Source organism: Mya arenaria, chromosome 2, assembly GCF_026914265.1.
Source record: "Mya arenaria isolate MELC-2E11 chromosome 2, ASM2691426v1".
NCBI lineage: Eukaryota > Metazoa > Mollusca > Bivalvia > Myida > Myidae > Mya > Mya arenaria.
This window is the reverse complement of record NC_069123.1, coordinates 16,942,465-16,962,165: the sequence shown is the minus strand read 5'-3', so window position 1 is coordinate 16,962,165 and position 19,701 is coordinate 16,942,465. Positions and strand designations below refer to the sequence as shown.

The following is a 19,701-nucleotide window of genomic DNA, read 5'->3' as shown; positions in this document are numbered from 1 at the left end:
TCGTAAGTACCGATATCGTAACTTTTTATCACAACTTTTAGTTTTTTATCGTAAATACGTTTCATTAAATATTGTCGTAGCTAAAAATCATAACGTTTTTTGGAAACTTAACGCGTGCTTACGAGGTGCTCGTAACTTTGTCGTAAGGCCAAAAAAAAATAAACCTGTGTTTCCGGTAACACGGCGAAAAAAAATAGTGTCGGTCGGTCGTGATAATTTTTTTTTTTTTTTTTTTTACAGTTTCCATATCATGCAATTTTCTGTTGAATCAGATCAATTATGTTATATCTAACCGTTTCATCATTTACAAAAAGTCGGAAAAGAACAGCATTGTTTAATGTTTGAAATCATTTCTTTACCTTCGACTACCTTATTTTCCCGCCCATTTTGCCCATGAAATCTGGTGATTTTTTTTGTATACAATACTCGTTTATAAGTTGCGATCGGGTTTCAGAACAAATCCAACACTTCAATTTCTACAAATTTGTGATAATGTTCTACCCAAACAGTCAATTATCAACTGAATTTGTTAATTTCCTTGAGGAATCAAGTGGAGGTAGGTTAAAAATAGAACAAGTAAACGCGGATATGGATTTATTTTACTTATCTTATTTTCGTACAATCAAAGTTTCATTTATATTTATAGTGAATTCAAACATTTCAGTCATTGTTATAAGATTCCCAGACGACGACTATTGATTATTATGTTTTCGATCGTATGGTATTTTCTTACCAGCCTAGGCGAAATCCTGGCAATCAAATGGGATCATACGGTATCCGACTGACCGAATTAAATACAAACTATAGCCACGCGCCTTTGATATTATCACCGCTCGTGCTCTGACGTCACAAATTGTACCGTTTGATCTGCAGCCGACACATTCCAACAAATGTGTCGTTAACTTTCGAAGTTTTTTGTATGCATTTCAGTTGATGGGACTTATTAAAATAAGGCGAAATAAATAACCATTGATAATTGCGGATAAATTAATATAACGATTAATGAAATGTGTATTGGAACCTGGCAGTCAGCCTGCATGAATTCGCAAAGCCTAATTGTAAGAAGCCTGCATGACATACGCAAAGCCTAGTCTAAAATAATAGACGTGTTATACGGGATTCTTCCAATCCCTAACGTCTAAACGGGAATGTGCAAAAAACGGGGGTGTTTTAAAAATATTGAAATTGTTTTAAATGAAGTATTTTATGGTTGAAATTGATCATAAAGAGTTATATTCATATTTCACCATGTAAATGAAATGCTATTTTGCACTAAACAAGCATTTAATGCATTAAAACAAGTTGTTTACCTTTCCAACAAAACGAAAGTTGACTGACACAGACAACAATAATACGAAGGGGAACAACTCGATACAATCGTTATAACTCCGACAAAGCTTCGAGATAGACCTCGTTATACAATCGTAACAACTCGGCCATGGCCGAAATGTTCCGAGCGATTTAAAACTGCGCACTAGAGCCTTGCAGGTGCCCTTCATGTATATATCGTTATGTTTTGACAGAATGAAATGAAGAAAAGCCGTCAAACTCATAATTATAAGTTGGATATTTATTTTTTGTGTACGGAACTAATATAAAATAACATTATCTGGTAATATTTCTTGTTTTTATGATATTTTATAGACGCTATATGCTTTAACCCGGAATCCTGATCGGAATAACTACCCACTTTTGATACTTAACAATTTGTACGTGAAGGATTTGCCATATCAAAAATCTAAAAAAAATCCGTCAACGTACAATTATTTGGACTAACGCAAAGCCTAATCGTAAAAAAGTAAGTTTTATTTTGGACATGAATAAATAACACCGCGAGCTGTAATCTTAGATATTTTCATTTTAGAGACAGCAAAATATGTCTCTTGTGATTAAACACGTGTTTGGACCGTAAACATGCGTTTGCCAATTTGAAGATATCAGACAGGGTTCGCCGCCCTCCGCCATTTTGTTTTCCTGTTGACATAGCGTCTCGGTAATACATAATAAGGATTAAGTTTATTCTCCGGGGACATAGAAAGACAAACAACGAAAATAATGACGATATATTTAAAAAAAAAATACGATAGAATTATTATTATTTTTTACTTTATTGCCAAAAAAAAAGATTAGGGTCGGCGAGGAAAAATTTGGGTCGGTCGGGTTACCGGAAACACAGGTATTTTTTTTTTTTTTTTTGCCTAAGCGTTCGTCAACATGGCTGCCATATATGGCGTCCTTTACGGTCAGCAGAGAAATCCTGCACAACGTCTATTCCACCTACGCCTTACAATGGCTGGGTTGTGTGATCATGAATTCATCAGTCTGCATCGACTGTCAATGCAATTAATAAAATATTTGGTCGGTTTGATAAGAACGGACATCGATCCTAGGACGACCGTAACCGAAGTGGTTTGGGTTAAAGGAGCGAATACGTAGCTGGCCCAAACTTTCCTTAACTCTTCCCTTTTTTATCTGTCCAAGCTCTTCTCACTATCTTTATTTTGGCCTTCAAATTTCTCTTTTTCTTGACCAGTGACCACCCGTTGCGTAATAGTCAAGTGTGACTGCGTCGATGTATGATGTAGATGTTGATGTAGACCCATCGAGTGACTAAATGCGGAGACGAAGGTATGACCGTATGTTAACTGTTTAATACTTAATTATTATTGTTTTTCGAGAACAGCACAGAACACGTTAGCATATAAAATCCTACTTCTAACGATACAGCAATTTTGTTGTGACCCTCAGTTAGGATATGCACGAAGCTGTGTCTTAGACTCTAAGTCATGGTCACGTGTTGCCCAGACGAATGCAAACATACTAAACAGAATTGTCGAAACATCACGGTACATATTTATTTCTTGCAATGAAATGAAAGAAGAAACAAAACATCTTTTGTATAACACTTGTGAATGTTACCTCACTATATGACCTCATTTCAAACACGTATGTTAATTACATGAACCAAAATTGCTACAAGCGACCCATAGTTAAACACGGAAAATAGTTCGACTGAACAGTGTTTTAGTTGATAAGAGTTATTCAACAGTGTATGTGGCTATCATGCCGTCGACCATGTGTAACCCTACATGACAGTGTATAAGCCACGTGCCCGGGTTACTCGCGTACATTTCAACCGTCTCGTACGTGCCCGGAAACACTTCTATGACGTCACCTTCGTGCGTCTGATCGGTGCGGTAGATGTAAGTTTGCCCGTGAAAATGAACCGTATGGGTATCACCTTCTTTACCGAGAGCGGATATGTACCAAGCTACATTGTCACCAGATTGCATGGTTAAACCCTTTACATTGTTAAAAATGTATCCATTCACACTTGCGTAAATATTACTTTTCAGAAATTCCTTTGTTGTCGTGTCTGCCCCTGGACAATTTTCTTGAATGTTTTGACTCAGATACCAGCTATGTGTTTCATAGTATCCAACAAAAAGCAATGAAAATTCTTTTTCAATAGAGTCAGATCGAGAACCGTCATCATTTAGGATTCCTTTCCGACAAACTACAATCGTCCCGGCCAGCCCCGAAAAAATGTCCTTATCTAAATTCACCGCGGAGTAATACAGGAAGTTAACACAGTTGGGACCGTTTCCGGAGGGGGCGGCAGTAAAAGGGACCTCCCATCGGTATGTGAACGTCGCTCCCGGCGTTACACCGTCACCGGAAGTAACCGGCTGTCCGTCCGCGTAAGCCATTCCCTCATACGAACTATTGTATCGTAAACCTTGAGCATGTATAGAATAAGGCCTGGAAGCCATGTTTTTGAAAACCACCTCAACAACATCTCCGACTTCTGCTTTGATCATTGGACCTTGGATGCCGAGATGAACTTCGTCTGCAGTTCTCTGTTTCTCAGATGCGAACGTTTCATCTGTAAATTCCCGGTAGAAGGCCTTTGTGTAGATACTGCCGACAAATTGACCGTCCTTCTGGACCAGTATGTGCATATTACTGAAAGAAATGTTTCGACTGTAATACATGATTATTTGAACGGCTAACATGGACACAAAATACAACCAAAGGCTGGCTGATTGGAAATAGCCAAAGAAGGAGAAGAAGAAATAGGTACACGAGTTTTCTTTTTACTCAAGTTGTTATGCTTTATTAAAATACTGCAGCTATTGTATTTAACTCAGTCTGGTTAAGTCTTTGGTTTGGTTCAAGTTGGTCAAAATATTTATTGATTGGTCAATATTTATCTGATAATACCTGTTGACCAATCAAATTGCTTTAATGTGCAAACTAGCCAAAAGATAACCTGTTGATAAATTATCCAGTTTAAAACGATTGGCTGCTAGTAACACACTTGACTCTCAACTATACACTGGAGCACGTTAAAGAACCACAGTAGCTCTAACCAGGGTTTCATTCTGTCTGTACACTATGCTCCAAAAAACACAACATAAAATGACTAACAATCTTTTCGGAGCACTCACCGAAAGGGCAAGGCCCGAGTGTGAGTATAAATAAGCTTACACACCACCTCATGCTCTTGCAGTCGAATAGGCAAATAAATGAATACTTACTGGCCAGGATCTGCAATGTCCATGCCGTCCAGGGGATGTGATGTGTTTGGACAGTAGTTCCATTTCCGCTCGACAGCCGCTATAAAATACCGGCGCGTTCTGCCCGTGCGCTCGAGGAAAGGAGGAGGGTTAGGAGAACCACACGCTTCTACGTGATAGAGGGCTGTCATTCCTGCGTTATATTCCACAGAATTGTGGCAATGGAGCGACCAAGTTCCTACAAGGTAATCAACTTTCTGATAAGCCAGTGTTACGTTATATATTTGTAACCATTAGTTGTGATTGGACAGCAGTTTGTTGTAGAAACTTGTTTGTTGATTTTAAGATTACATGTACAAAGCAAAAACATGAACAAAAATGGTATGCGTATGTTAATTCAAAGATAAATCAAAATTGCATTGATACCAAGCCTATAACGAAATTATTGATTATTTGCTAAAATTTCATCCATTTTTGTGACATTTTATTTTTCATAGATGACTGTTTCACCGTTGAATATGTGTTTATGCTCTTTCTTATCGCGTGGACCATATAATTATGTTTCTAGACTATTAAACCACCACACCATAGTGTTAATTCTTATGTTTTACATGAATGTTTACATCGACACCGGCTGGTATGAATAAACACCGTTCCCGGACGGTACTGGAAATACAGATTCCATTTGTATTTGAGTCAATGATGCGGCGGAAAAAAGAGGGTGCAGCTGGGGTTGAAAATCTAGCATTTATATTATAGTCGCCTGAACGGTCTTTATGGCATTTCCATTTCATAAGAATTCTGTTTTAAACTCAAACATGGCTACAAACCATCATTGTCCGGCTTCATGAAAGCGTTGAACGCCTGACCGGATATGATGACGTGGGAGTCCCTTGACCTGCCGTCAATGACGACGTTGTTTCCATTGAACGTCACCACGTGCAGGCTTTCCGTCGACCCGAAGCTGAGCACGTGCCAGACGACGTTCTCGTACCGACATAAACTGAGTCCTTCCAGGTTACCGTATGAGAAACCATTTATAGCTAAAATGCAATTTATCCAGAAAGTCTAAATGTCGTTACTATATTACAATCGGCAAAAAAGGATCAAACTTGTGATACCATTAAGTATTAATTAAAGAAGTGATTTACATTCAATTCAGCTCATTCCAATTCCATTAATATCTTATTTTCTCCTAAATAAAACTGAGCCTTTATCACTAATGATACGTTTAAACAGTATGCACACTTCATGAACTATTTTATTATATGCTTTCTAGTATTGTGGCTTTATAGGGATTTATCTGTGAAATAAAAATGGTATTTCATTGTTTCAATTTCAACCCGTTCTCATGTCAGATCAAACATCACCGCGCTCAAAGCTGGGACACAATTTCAACGACGTCATTTCCGAAATGACGTTCCTTTAACATACAAAATGGGGCGCTTTTCTGATAGACTAAAATAAAATCGCATTTAATATCTTTTTAAGCATATAACAAAATGAAAAACTGTTCCTTTCAGTCAACGATCGGAACATATTTCACCTCGTGAACACAATAAGTCAATATTTCACTTCTGGCTACACCACTCGTAAACTATATCTTTTGGCGCTCACTCGGTGAAATATATAATGCAATCTTTCACTATAACAAACAGTTATCCTCTATTTTACATTAATGTGTTGCAAATACCGCTCATGACGTTGGACGCAACAAAATCTGCGCCATTCCTGTCCACGGAGCCGTTAACGTACGTGGCGACGTTATGGTCGATGTACCAGGACAGGTTCTCGTCAATACTCGCGAAATACAGGAACATCTCACGATCTATGAACCTCTGGAAACAGACATTATTTAATTTAATGATATAATCAATATTTCGTTATTATACTCCTTTTTGTAGATTTTATTTACAGTCGAACCCCGTTGGCTCGAACTTCCAGGAACCGGGGGAAAAACCTCGAGCCTCGATAAATTCGAGCCAATCGAGAATTGTTGTATTCAGTAGGAACACATCGGTCCTTTACATCCAATTCGAGCCAATGAGGAAATCGAGCCAAACGATTTCGAGCAAACAGGGTTCGACTGTATAGGGTATCTAGATAATAACATATCGTTTTATGTTCATGATGTGCCTTTTTTCTCTTATAGAACCTCCCGTTGTTGTTTGTTTGAATTCAATTCATTTGGTCACATGCAAATGAAAAATGTGTATCTTTTTTGTTCGTCTTTAGTGTGTGGCAAAGTCTTTAATCATAACCATAATGCAGACACCGTGGTGGTATTCAATGTGCAACCTAGGTTTATCTTAGGGTCATGCATAATTGACTTCATTCACTCTTTTAGCCAGTTATTAATAAGTAGTAATCCGATTAGCTACATCGTTCTAAGATCCAATTATGATCAATATTGAATACTAACCTAAAGCATTCAAATGAACTTGTGTTGCAAGGCTCATAACTCCGTCATAGTTCATATTGAGTTATGCCTCTTTTCAACTAAAAGACAACACTGACAGACGAGCGTTGGTATGGACTATCCTCCTGCAGGGTCCTTGTTTTTAATTACATATTTTTTTCTAAATAATGTCTTACCTGTTTGCCGGTGTTAACGTCAAGGGCTCCCGGTTTGCAAATCAGCATTGGACCCACGAGCCCCGAGTTGACGTCCCTCTCCATATTGACGTCGGAGTAGTAAATGTACGTAAGACAGGGAGGGTCGTCGTCCCCCGGCCCCACACCCCACGGGACCGTGAACGTGTAAAAACCCAAACCCCCGGAATTTACGCGTCTGTCTGAAAATTGTTCATAGTGCACATTTGATTTTTTTTGCTACTTTCGTTTTGTCGTTCTTAAAGGGGCAAAATAGGTTAATGCAAATATCTTCTTTTTTTATTTAAATGCATTATCATGCTCAACTCATTTTTCTTTATGATAAAATCATGATAAAAAATGATTTAGTTACAGATAAAAAATATTAGCATTTATAAATGTGTTTTTTATTTATTAATAGCTACGTGGCCACGAAATCCGCGTCTACAAAGGCATATATAGGTAAGCATTGGTTTAACAACGTTTGGTTGCGAGACGAAACTACAATCGAATACCATTGACCTAACAAAACCTTGGTATTGGAACATATGCTTTGTCACTCAGTTAAACGAAATCTAACCATACGCTTGATACATACAGAAGCCGTTCATCGACATGCTGACACTGACGCCCTGAAACGCGATGGAGACCGGATATGGCGTCAGATTCCTGAGCGTCACGTTCACCGTGTCCCCTACTTCCGCCCGGATCACCGGCCCCAGTAGCCCCAGGTGGCGCTCATGGGTGGACTTGGACGCATGGGTGTTGAATGCGGTTGATGTGTACTCATTAAAGCGTGACTTCCGGTATGTGCCGCCGATCATAGGTTTTCCATTGTAAGTCTTGGCAAAATACTTTTCTGACTCCCTGTAAAAAACAACTACTAGAGTCTTGTCTTCAACAATGTCATCAATGCACTAAAATTGGCTATTGTTTGTTGACAAAGGAAAATATATTTTACTTTAAAGATGCACTCTTACTCCCAAATAAGTAATACAGCAATAAATACAATTGTTTCAATTTACCGAAAAAAATAAATTAATATCGAAAACTATGGTTCTTAGGAAGGATACCGTGTTGAATTTGAAAGAAATGTGCAGAAAACACGGTATTTCTACCTTATGGGACGATAGTTGATCACTGATAATCTTTTAGGACCCAGCAGTCATTCAATATGTGTGCGTAATCAGCTATTAAATACACGGTTTCAATCTTGTTATCAGTTATAAGTATTTTCCATAAATGCATTATTCAGTTATATATATAAAGGTTTTATCACTCAAAATTTATGTTGGTTATAAATATCCGATACAATAAAACTTGTCATTTCATCAAGCCATTGGTAACAAAATTAAAATATGAATAAATCTAGTTTTATTATAATTTGAATGAGTTTTGCTAACTGATTACTGATGTAGAAGAAGTGACTAAAACTCGTAATAGATATGTATTTCATACAATCGAATCCCGTTGGCTCGAACTCGCTTGGATCAAAAGCCACTTTGGCTCGAACTGAATATAAAGGACCGATTTCTTTATACTAAAGATAAGCATTCTCGCTGAGCTAAAATTTTCCGAGACTCGAGGCTCTTTCGCCGGACGTTGGAGCCAAAGGGGCTCGACTGTAGTTGTATTCTTAATTATCATATTACAATTATTGAAAGCCAAACATGATGCTTGTTTGCTATTTGTTATTCGGTATTTTTTTTATATTAATTCTCTAATCATAAAATCCCATTTACCCTGTCAAATGATACAATATAGTATTAAGTCACCAGGCATAAAAATATCACATTCTTGTACACAATGAGATACTTTGATACAAGTTATCCACCAAATATGCTAGCAATAAATGTTTGACTTTCTACAATGGGTACAAATTTATCAAAAAGTGGTTAAAATTTATCAAAAAGTGGTATAAGTTAATATACGTGTTAGGTATTGTTAATTCCTGGTCCATGTAAACATTCCGGCCTGTTGGGGCGTAGTTCCAGTCCTCCACCTCAGCGGATAGGAAATAGCGACGGACACGGCCGCTCAGCTGTTGTGGGGAAACTTTCCCACAATCCTTCACGGTAAGGAGAACTTCCATGCCGTCTGTAAGAAGTTAGTTATTTTGCTTACATTAGTTTAAACTTATTTATTTTTCAACGATTGTGAAACAAGTTATTACAACATTATATTAATCTCTCTCGCTGACACGATTTTACGCGAGAGTTGTGATCTTGTGTTGTGGCGGAAGCCAGAGTACCCGAAGAAAACCCAAATGTCCGGCTTGATGTCAAAAAACTCGCATGGGCCAACCCCGGGAATAAAACCTGGGTCGCCTAGGTAAGAAGCGAGTGCGCTAACTGGACAACCATTTATTTTGCTTTACAAGAAAAGTGAATTGCGATACATTGGATTATAGTGAATATCCAATAATAAAATATATTTATGATGTGCGAACATAACAAACAAAACATTTAAATCAATAATGCTGATGAAAGTGTTACGTTTTTCTTACCATTGCCTTAAGTTTTGTTAAAACTGAACACTTCATCTTTGTTCAACAAAAATGACTAGTTTGACATGTTTTGTATTTCAGTTATATCGAATAGTGGTTATCTCGAATTATTGCCCGAGATCCCAACGACTTCGACATAGCGAGTTTTGATTGTATATAAATTAAAGAGTCGAAGATCTTTGTTTCTGAACAATCACTTTTGATTGATTGGCAAAAGAACCAGTGCCAGTGACACTTCATAATAGTCTTACTAACTGTGCCAATGTTCGTAGTTTATACACTGCACTAGCCAAGTCCCCGGGCTGTCGGCGACCATCACAGCCTCTCTAAACGTGCCCGGCCAGATACCTATTGTGGAGGACCTGTCGATAAGGTTTGGAATGATATTAAAGTTACCCAGGCAAAATGATGCTACACGCCAGAACAACGAATCCCATTAGCCATAAAATATATAATTGTCACGTTGTATATTATTGGAGTATGTGTTCGGTGTTTCGCCGCAAGGTTTTGATTTTCAGGTGCTGTAAACGCCAAAATAACGCACATGTATATATTAGAGCTCATCTACAGAATATCAAGCGAGTGGAACGTGTTCGCTAAGTTGATGGTGGTGTTAGTAGTTTATACTCCGGGTCCCGGCGTCAGCACATTGAAGGGTCCCAGAGTCACAGTTCAACTACCGCACACCTATCCTGGGCAGACTATCTGGTTAACCAGTACTAGGTGCCTTCACCCCTGCATGGAACTGACAACTTCTGTACATGCCAGGGGCAGTGGTACAGTGCGAATGGTCGTAGAAAGGATTTCATAACCAATCACAATAGAAGTGACCCGGTCCGCCCGGGAATCGAACCCGGGTTTCCCGATTCACAGTCCAACGCTCTTCCGATTGAGCTAACCGGGCGGACCAGGTCACATCTCGCTAAGTTGACCCACTAGCTCCGCCCTTTGTTTAGTCACGTGGTCTGTTGATGACACCCTTTACTGTAAATCATATAAACTTTGCCCATGCGCAGAGGACAGTGCCGTCTATGAAAAATAGACGACCTTACCAAACCATGCTGATCGACAAAGTACTCTACGAAAATAAACGTCAGTATTCACCGTCAAATCTGCTGCAGTAAGTAGGCTAAATCCTCGAGTGTCATTGGCCCACAAATATGTGCGAACCCCAACTGAAGCACACGCACCTGTGTTTGTTGGAGATGAAGGTCTGTCCATCAATGTTGAAGGTGTGTAGCTCGGCACTGAGTGAGAAGATATACCACGCCACCCGCTCTCCCGCACACACCGTCAGGTTAGGCAGATTGCCGAACATGTAACCTTCAAATAATTTACAGTGATTGCTTCTTATATTATCATATTATCAGTAAAAGCAAACATCATAGTATGCCAAACATATTTCTCGAATTCAACATGAATGCAATAAAAAGACCAACATGTAATTCTGCAACGATGTCTTCATCACGGCGAAAGGCCGCTTTCACGGCAAAGGCCGCTTTCAAGCCGCTGTTATTTCCGTCCGTCGCAATTTAAGTCAAAATGCTCATAGAAACAAGTACTTAATGCGTATGATTAATTTTACCATTTATGGAATCCTTCATTAAACTCATTTTAAACTTTTCATCCCCCGACTCATACAGGCGCTTGCACTCATCCGGATCAACGCAGCGCTTGAGGTTCTCCGCCACCAGCCACGAGTTCCCCTCCAGGATGGAGTCAAAATACAACACGTGCTCGCTGTCGACGTCATTCCTCGAACCCGCCGCACTCAACATTCCTTTAAAACGTATTTAAAATAGTATTAAAGTCAAATATCCTTTAAAATTAAAACACGAATTGTAATTGCCATTCTTAATTAAAATGGTACTGTATCAAAACTAATAAGGGAATATCGGGCTCTTTCAATAAATGCTGCAGCATATTTTTGTTTCTAAATAAAATTGCTTTCAAAACACACAATAAATTATCATCCTGTGAAATTGTGTGGTGGTTTTAGTAGTTTATACTCCGGGTCCCGGCGTTAGCACATTGAAGGGTCCCAGAGTGACAGTTCAACCACCGCAAACCTATCCTGGGAGCTTAACCAGTACTTGGTGCCTTCACCTCTGCAAGGAACTGACAACTTCTGTACATGCCAGGGGCAGTGGTACAGTGTGAATGGTCGTAGAAAGGATTTTATAACCAATCACAACAGAAGTGACTTGCTCCGCCCGGGAATCGAACTCGGGTTGTCCGATTCACAGTCGAAATTTGTCTGCAGACGACACTGCTTTTGGGGCAGTCAAAACGTCAGTCGAAACTATCTTAATGGAAAACGACACTTCGTTAACGTTTAGTTTTATTTTACAACATCAAACTAAAGTCGTAGACGTATCTACAGTGAACTATAGCGTATACGTCACCGGAGGAGCGTTGCAGAAGGCAGACGACACTAGCTTGGGAACACACTATACCAGCAATTACTTTTCAGGCTTGTTTTCTTTGCTGATTCAACTTCTTCGCGCTGACGGGTTCACAACTACTATGCAGACGATAAACGATCGTTTGTAAAAACATCGTATTTAAACAATGCAGACAACACTCACGGCCTCTAAACGCCAGCTCCACCACTTTAAGGTGGTGCAAAGAAAAAGAGCTGTCGACACTTCCGTGGTGGAGCTGTGCCCTATGTTTACATGAACGAACGTGAGTATAATTTATATTTTATTTGATAATTTCATTTAACGGAATATTTCGAAAATCGGACAATGTGGTACCGTGAAAGAACACTTCTACTGTAGGCTGGTTACTATTGTGTTTCAATATTGTGCAAACTGTGGTGCCAGGAGCTTTTCTCTCGAATCGGACTTGTGCATATTTTTGATCTGATTGCATGTAGCAAGTACATTTCGGTGCTTTCACATCCTGTAAGAACATTCTCACGCATGCAAACATAACTGCTATGTATAGTTCCTATGCCGGAACACAATAAAACTGATAAGCACTTCTTAAAAAGGAAAAATGCACATATTTATAAAAGTGGTGGCGCTGTTGCCGTAGTAGTGGCGCTGTCGAGTAGTGGTGGCGCTATCGACTCCGTAATCGAGTATGTTTTTCGCTTGAAGTAATATAAAAAAGTTAACGCTTTTGGAATGAATACAAAGGTTGCTATGTTTATCATTCATTGAACATTATGCTGGTTATGCATACTATTTGCGGAAATAAAACTGTACGCAAACTACCTTAACCTTACTGAAAACTCTTTCGAAACCAAGTGGTGGAGCTGGCGTTTAGAGACCGTGACACTACCTTGTTTGCAGACGACAAGCAATCCAACCAGCCCGGAATTGATTTCCTTATCCGGGTCCACGTGCGAGTGGTAGGCAAAAGGCATACAACTCGGATCATCATCACGTGGAGCGAAATCTGACGTCAGCTCCCACACGTAAGTGTACTCGGATCCAGGTGAAACGCCGTCGTCAACTTTTGACGTCGCGTTAGTTCCGTCGGCGTACAAAGCACCTGTCGTGTGATTGAATTTCACCTTAATATAACTTAAATTTAAATTTGTTTAGTTAAAAAAATCCGTGGTGTTACATCAGGCGTTGGTTTTGAATGTCGAAATGTTTGAAGAAACTAAACTCTCAATCCAACTCTTGGCGGCATGCGAACGAATTAATCTTAGAGATTTAAAAAGAATTAAAAAGTGAATGTATTTGAAAAGAATGTGAATGTCTTAATACAAAAATTTGTTCCTCATACCTTCATTAACCTTCGTGTATCTGACACCGTGCGGATGGACGGACACCGGAATATGTATGTCATTCCGGAAGCGGACACGGATAACCTCTCCTACTTCCCCTCTCAGGAGCGGGCCGACATATCCCTGGGAAGCTGGCGACTTTATTTCTTGCGTGTAGTTTCCGTCAGTATAGAGCCGGAACACAAATTTACTGTACTTACTTCCGATTCTGTTGGCCTTGGTTTCAAGAGTCTTTTTGATATGCCTATAAAAATATTTAAGAAAGGAGAATACATGAAATAGTCTTCCAATGTATGGATGTTGTAAAGGATCAAATAAGTTGTATGCTGATCTTTTACCATGATTGCATAGCGTGTAGTAGGCTAAGCTACTAGGTGATGACATCATATTAGATAAAACAAACTATTCTATTATTTAGGGGCGAGTACAGGAATTGACGTTAGAGGTGGCGTAACTTATGGGGTTAACCTTTTGACATGCGCCCCTCCCTTACGAGCACATGGCATAAATTATTTTCATGGGGGTTTGGGATTTCTCTGTTTATAACAATTTGTAGTCGGACATGGTGCATTTTTAGCGTATTTCATTACTTTTTTCTCCCACATTGAAATAAAAGGTAAACTTGAATGATTTCGTAGGGGGCGCGCGCCGGGTGCGCCCTCTTTAAATCCGCTAGTGTTATTGATAATCTGCATATTTCAAACTTACTCATCACCAAACCCAGAAGTGCTGCTATTCAATGGGAGGTAATCCCATGTTATCTTTTCCGCCCGTAAGAAATAGTCCCTGTAATTGCGGACCGTGAGTGTCTGCTCACGTAGCTTGCATTCCGGAAGCGCTGTCCAGTTGTACGCCTGTGGGCTCGAACCGGGAACCGGTTTACAGCTGACTTCAGCTTTGCCAACTAGTTGGTACCCGGTCCTGCACGTGTATGTTACAGTAGTGTTCGGAGCGAAAGTCAAATCTGAAGTCCTTTGAATCAAATGTTGATTGCCATTGGGGATACGGAGCGGAGCGGCACAGCCTATTATTTTTATAAAATGACATTAAATTGTTAAACTGTAAAAATGTATACACATACTGATGAGGAGCCTTGTGGCCTAGCGGTGTGAAAATAGCGGCTTAGCAGTGTTGCGGCTTATCGGCGTGAAGTTGGCGGCCTAGCGGCGTGAAGTTGGCGGCCTAGCGGCCTAAAAACTTTCTGTATTTGAAAGCAATTGTTCATGCGTTTTCTTGGAAAACAATGATAAATCAATGTTTTTTATTCATACATTAATATAGCGGCCTTAAATTGTTTTCTATTTCAGAGCATTTGTTTATGCGTTTTCTTCTTAAACAATGATAAATTAACTGTTTTAAATAAATAAACAAATTATCAATCTGAAGCGATTATCAACATTTGTTCAAAAATGTTATTCAGCAGCCTAGCGGGGTGAAGTTAGCCTGGCAGTCTAGCGGCCGAAAATGGCCCCCTACTTCAAAGCATGTATACATGCTTTTTCTTCTAAAACAATGATGAATTAATTGTTTTTATGCACAAATTATCAATCTGAAGCGAGAATCAAGACTTTTTTCCAAAATGTCGATCAAGTTTTTTTTCTACTCAACAGAGAATATAAAAGACAGGAACCTGAGAATGCGCAGAACGGATCCATCATGTGAGTGGACGCCGCATCCCAACAGCGGCTGTTTATGTCACCTCCGTGATGAACACACACTGGAAAGAGTTTGATAAAAGTGTATGTTTCCCAGTGAACATTTTCCTGACCGTTCCGAGATTGAAAACTTGACATGGATTATTTAAGGAAAATACTATAGGTTAAAGGGGCAGAGTATAGGTAAAAGGGGCACACTCTAGGTAAAATGGGTTCAATATAGGTTAAAGGGGCACAGTATAGGTAAAAGGGGCACAATATAGGTTAAAGGGGCAGAGTATAGGTAAAAGGGGCACACTCTAGGTAAAATGGGTTCAATATAGGTTAAAGGGGCAGAGTATAGGTAAAAGGGGCACAATATAGGTTAAAGGGGCAGAGTATAGGTAAAAGGGGCACACTCTAGGTAAAATGGGTTCAATATAGGTTAAAGGGGCACAGTATAGGTAAAAGGGGCACAATATAGGTTAAAGGGGCAGAGTATAGGTAAAAGGGGCACACTCTAGGTAAAATGGGCACAGTATAGGTAAAAGGGGCACACTCTAGGTAAAATGGGTTCAATATAGGTTAAAGGGGCACAGTATAGGTAAAAGGGGCACACTCTAGGTAAAATGGGTTCAATATAGGTTAAAGGGGCACAGTATAGGTAAAAGGGGCACACTCTAGGTAAAACGGGTTCAATATAGGTTAAAGGGGCACAGTATAGGTTAAAGGGGCACACTCTAGGTAAAATGGGTTCAATACAGGTTAAAGGGGCACAGTATAGGTAAAAGGGGCACAATATAGGTAAAATGGGTTCAATAAAGGTTAAAGGGGCACAGTGTAGGTAAAAGGGGCACACTCTAGGTAAAATGGGTTCAATACAGGTTAAAGGGGCACAGTATAGGTAAAAGGGGCACACTCTAGGTAAAATGGGTTCAATATAGGTTAAAGGGGCACAGTATAGGTAAAAGGGGCACAATATAGGTAAAATGGGTTCAATACAGGTTAAAGGGGCACAGTATAGGTAAAAGGGGCACAATATAGGTAAAATGGGTTCAATATAGGTTAAAGGGGCACAGTATAGGTTAAAGGGGCACACTCTAGTTAAAATGGGTTCAATATAGAATAAAGGGGCACACTATAGGTAAAAGGGGCACACTCTAGGTAAAATGGGTTCAATATAGGTTAAAGGGGCACAGTATAGGTAAAAGGGGCACACTCTAGGTAAAATGGGTTCAATATAGGTTAAAGGGGCACAGTATAGGTTAAAGGGGCACACTCTAGGTAAAATGGGTTCAATATAGGTTAAAGGGGCACAGTATAGGTAAAAGGGGCACACTCTAGGTAAAATGGGTTCAATATAGGTTAAAGGGGCACAGTATAGGTAAAGGGGCACAATATAGGTAAAATGGGTTAAATATAGAATAAAGGAGCACAGTATAGGTAAAAGGGGCCCACTCTAGGTAAAATGAGTTCAATATAGGTAAAAGGGGCACAGTATAGGTAAAAGGGGCACACTCTAGGTAAAATGAGTTCAATATTGGTTAAAGGGGCACAATATAGGTTAAAGGGGCACACCATAAGTGAAAGGGGCACATCATAGGTTAAAGGGGCACAATATAGGGTAAAGGGACATAATATGCGTTAAAGGGGCACACTATAGCTTAAAGGGGAGCAATATAAGTTAAATGGGCTAAATATTGGTTAAAGGGGCACAATATAAATCAAAGGGTTCGATATAGGTTAATTGGGCTAAATATAGGTTAAAAGCGCACACTTAACGTTAAAGGGTCTCAATTTAGGATAAAGGGGCACATTATAGGTTAAAGGGGCACACTTTCTGTTGAACGTGCTCAATATAGGTTAAAGAGGCCAAATATAGGTTCAAGGGACACACCATGGTTAAAGGTGCATGATTTAAGTTAATGGGGCATACTCTAGGTTAATGGGACACAGTTTAGTCAAAATGAGGCACATTATGAGTAGATTTAAGGGTTACAATTAAGGTAAAATGGGAAGATTGTATGTTAAATGGGTACACTAATGTTAAAGGGGCACGATATATCGCCAATATTTGTTTATCCGTACACACATCATACGCCTTTGTTTTGGTTTGATCATAACAGTCAAATGACTTAAACATAATAATACATTAACATTAAAAAAACAACAACTAATATTACCATTGTTAAATTTATTTAAAACAATTGCAAAGAAGTGAAAATTTACCTGAGGTACTCGTCAAAATGAAAATTATAAACATGTGAACAAAACATGATGAAAACCTGTAAGTTAAATTCATACTACTGTACTGAGAAGTAAACCTGCAATAAACCTAGCATTACTGCATATGGCATTCAGGGCTTATTCTGATAAGAGTGCAGATTGCATCCAGGAACGACATAGATATACCGAGGGCCATTTAGTGCTAGGTCAGTTTGATTGTCAACATTTTATCTAAAAGAAAATAAATAAAAACATACTACAGTCGAACCTTGTTGGTTTTCGAGCCAAGCGGGAATGCTTACCTTCAGTATAAAGAAATCGGTCCTTTACATCCAGTTCGAGCCAACAAAGAATTCGACCCAAGCGAGTTCGAGCTTACGATCTTCGACTGTACGTGTATTTAGATATATACGAAGCATTGCTTGCTGTGAAAAATGTCAGATAATTTGTGAAATTGTGATTCTATTTTATTTTGTCCAGAAATTTCACAGAAATTGTGAAACATTTTACACAAAATTTCACCTTTTTATCAAAGATTTCACATAAGTAAATAATAGCACATTTTCCCCAAATTTGAAAAACATGATAAGTGAAATATGTGCTCTAACAAGCGTATATTTCATGTTTATCAATACAGAGATTTTTTTGATTTTTTCTCCAATTTTGAAAAAAAACACCATGATATTTGATATACATGGCCTGACATACGTATATTTCAAGTTTATTAATACAGAGATCAATTTTATTCACGACCTTTTAATTGCATTACCCAATGGTACGCTTAAGTGCTAATGAACAAATGACAGGTCTATAATTCAATTATGGATTGAAAACTCTAGACATTCATAACACGATTAATCAGATTAAAATCGTTAAAATAGTAATCTTTGTTTTGATAAAAGTGATTATTTCTGCCACCTAAGGACATTCTCATAGAACAAATGCCAGGCCCATTCCCTTTTAATCTGCAACAAAAAATACCCTCTCTGACGTGGTTGGGAAATAGACATTCCAACCATTTAGGAATTATATCATTGTCCGTATATTAAAAGCCAAGGGGTTAAGTTTGTTTTTTTCTTCAAATGATATCGATTGTTATTAATTTAATATCTTAAAATCAGCGAGGGGTAAAGATTAAAGAACAAATAATATGACAAGCAGGAAAAATGTAAACATTCCCTTTTGTAAATGATCGCGGGATGTAACGTTTTGTGTACACAATAATATTTTTCTTCATGGATATAGTCTAATTTCATTCTTATAGTTTTCATGACAATATTTATTTTGCGGATGAGCAAGTCTGGACACTCTAAACTGATCAGACCCTTATCATTTTTGTTGAGAGCACTTTAGACAAACAGTGACAAAAAGTAGGGCTTCTTTTTAACTCGGACGAAAGTTCCCTAATTGGGTACTCAAAGTGAAGAGGGGTATTGTGGTTATTTTGTACACATAAAGTATTAATATTATTTTAATTGAGATTATGGATAAAAAGAAGACAAGGCGTCGTATAATCGACAGTTCAGTAGTGCCTGAATCAAGGAGAACGGGGGAGAAGCCGAAAGAAGTCTCAATGGACAGCCACAAGTCAACTAATAGTGAGAAACATGAATGTGTGTCAGGAGTTAATGATGAGACCTTTGTTATAAGTTCTAGATGCGAAAGCGATAACGACGTACGCAAGTGTACCGAAAATAAAGCAGTTTGTGAAGACGAATATCAAAATGCTGATGCTGCAAGTGATATTGTTGGAAGTGCATGCGACGAAAATGAAAACAATTTCGAGGAGGTTAATATACAAGGTACTGAAATTTCAGTTGACAACACTGCCATTAAAGATAATATGACACAAAAACAAAATCTCTGTTCGCAAGATGTCAAAGGGAGAAACAGTTTAGACATAGAAAATGATACTAAAGAATTACACGATAGTCGATGCAAAGATGCTGACATCGTTAACATTGCGGAAGAACGCGGTTGTACTAACAGTGATGAATACGTGACGGTGGATTTTACAGATTCAGATATTGATGAAATATTTGATTGCTTGGAAGAGCAAACCGGACAATCATCGCCATTGTTTACCGGAGTAAAAAGGACTTTGCAAGACAAAAATGTTGAAAACACAACAAGTAATGTTGATGTACCTGTTGTCGGTATGGAACCGAAACATATTGACCTTTTAGAATCCTTAAAGGAAACGTGCATGGATCAAAAACATTCACCAAAAATGATGTCTGACGGCAGTCCGAATAACACACACAGTAAATTAAAAGGTATGTCAAGCAACCCTCTACATACTTCATACCTACAAGAACAGAGTTATTGCGAGTCACCACTCAATTTTGATCTTTTTGAGGACAAGCAGGCAAAACTACAGCAGCTGTTTGGTGATGAAGAAATCGTCAGCTCTATCTCAGCAACGAGTCCTCTTTCAACATACACAATCGATTCTTTAGAAACAATCAGATGTTGCAA

The 19,701-nt window shown here is 38.7% G+C and overlaps 1 protein-coding gene and 1 non-coding gene across 2 annotated transcripts; both read right to left on the bottom strand.

Moving 5' to 3' along the window:
• Positions 1-2,851: 2,851 nt before the first annotated feature.
• LOC128223504 (ferroxidase HEPHL1-like) lies at positions 2,852-15,077 on the bottom strand. The gene is made up of 14 exons (XM_052932786.1): positions 14,994-15,077; positions 14,072-14,387; positions 13,363-13,607; positions 12,910-13,122; positions 11,204-11,398; positions 10,809-10,941; positions 9,874-9,980; positions 9,044-9,209; positions 7,711-7,979; positions 7,116-7,315; positions 6,214-6,358; positions 5,351-5,563; positions 4,542-4,758; positions 2,852-3,966 (listed from the first exon to the last, which is right to left on the bottom strand). The coding sequence occupies exons 1-14, from the start codon at positions 15,019-15,021 to the stop codon at positions 3,039-3,041; spliced, it is 3,375 nt and encodes a 1,124-aa protein (XP_052788746.1). The 5' UTR covers positions 15,022-15,077; the 3' UTR covers positions 2,852-3,038.
• On the bottom strand, positions 10,451-10,527 carry Trnah-gug (transfer RNA histidin (anticodon GUG)). Its single transcript has one exon. It is a non-coding gene; the product is annotated as a tRNA-His (tRNA).
• Positions 15,078-19,701: the final 4,624 nt, after the last annotated feature.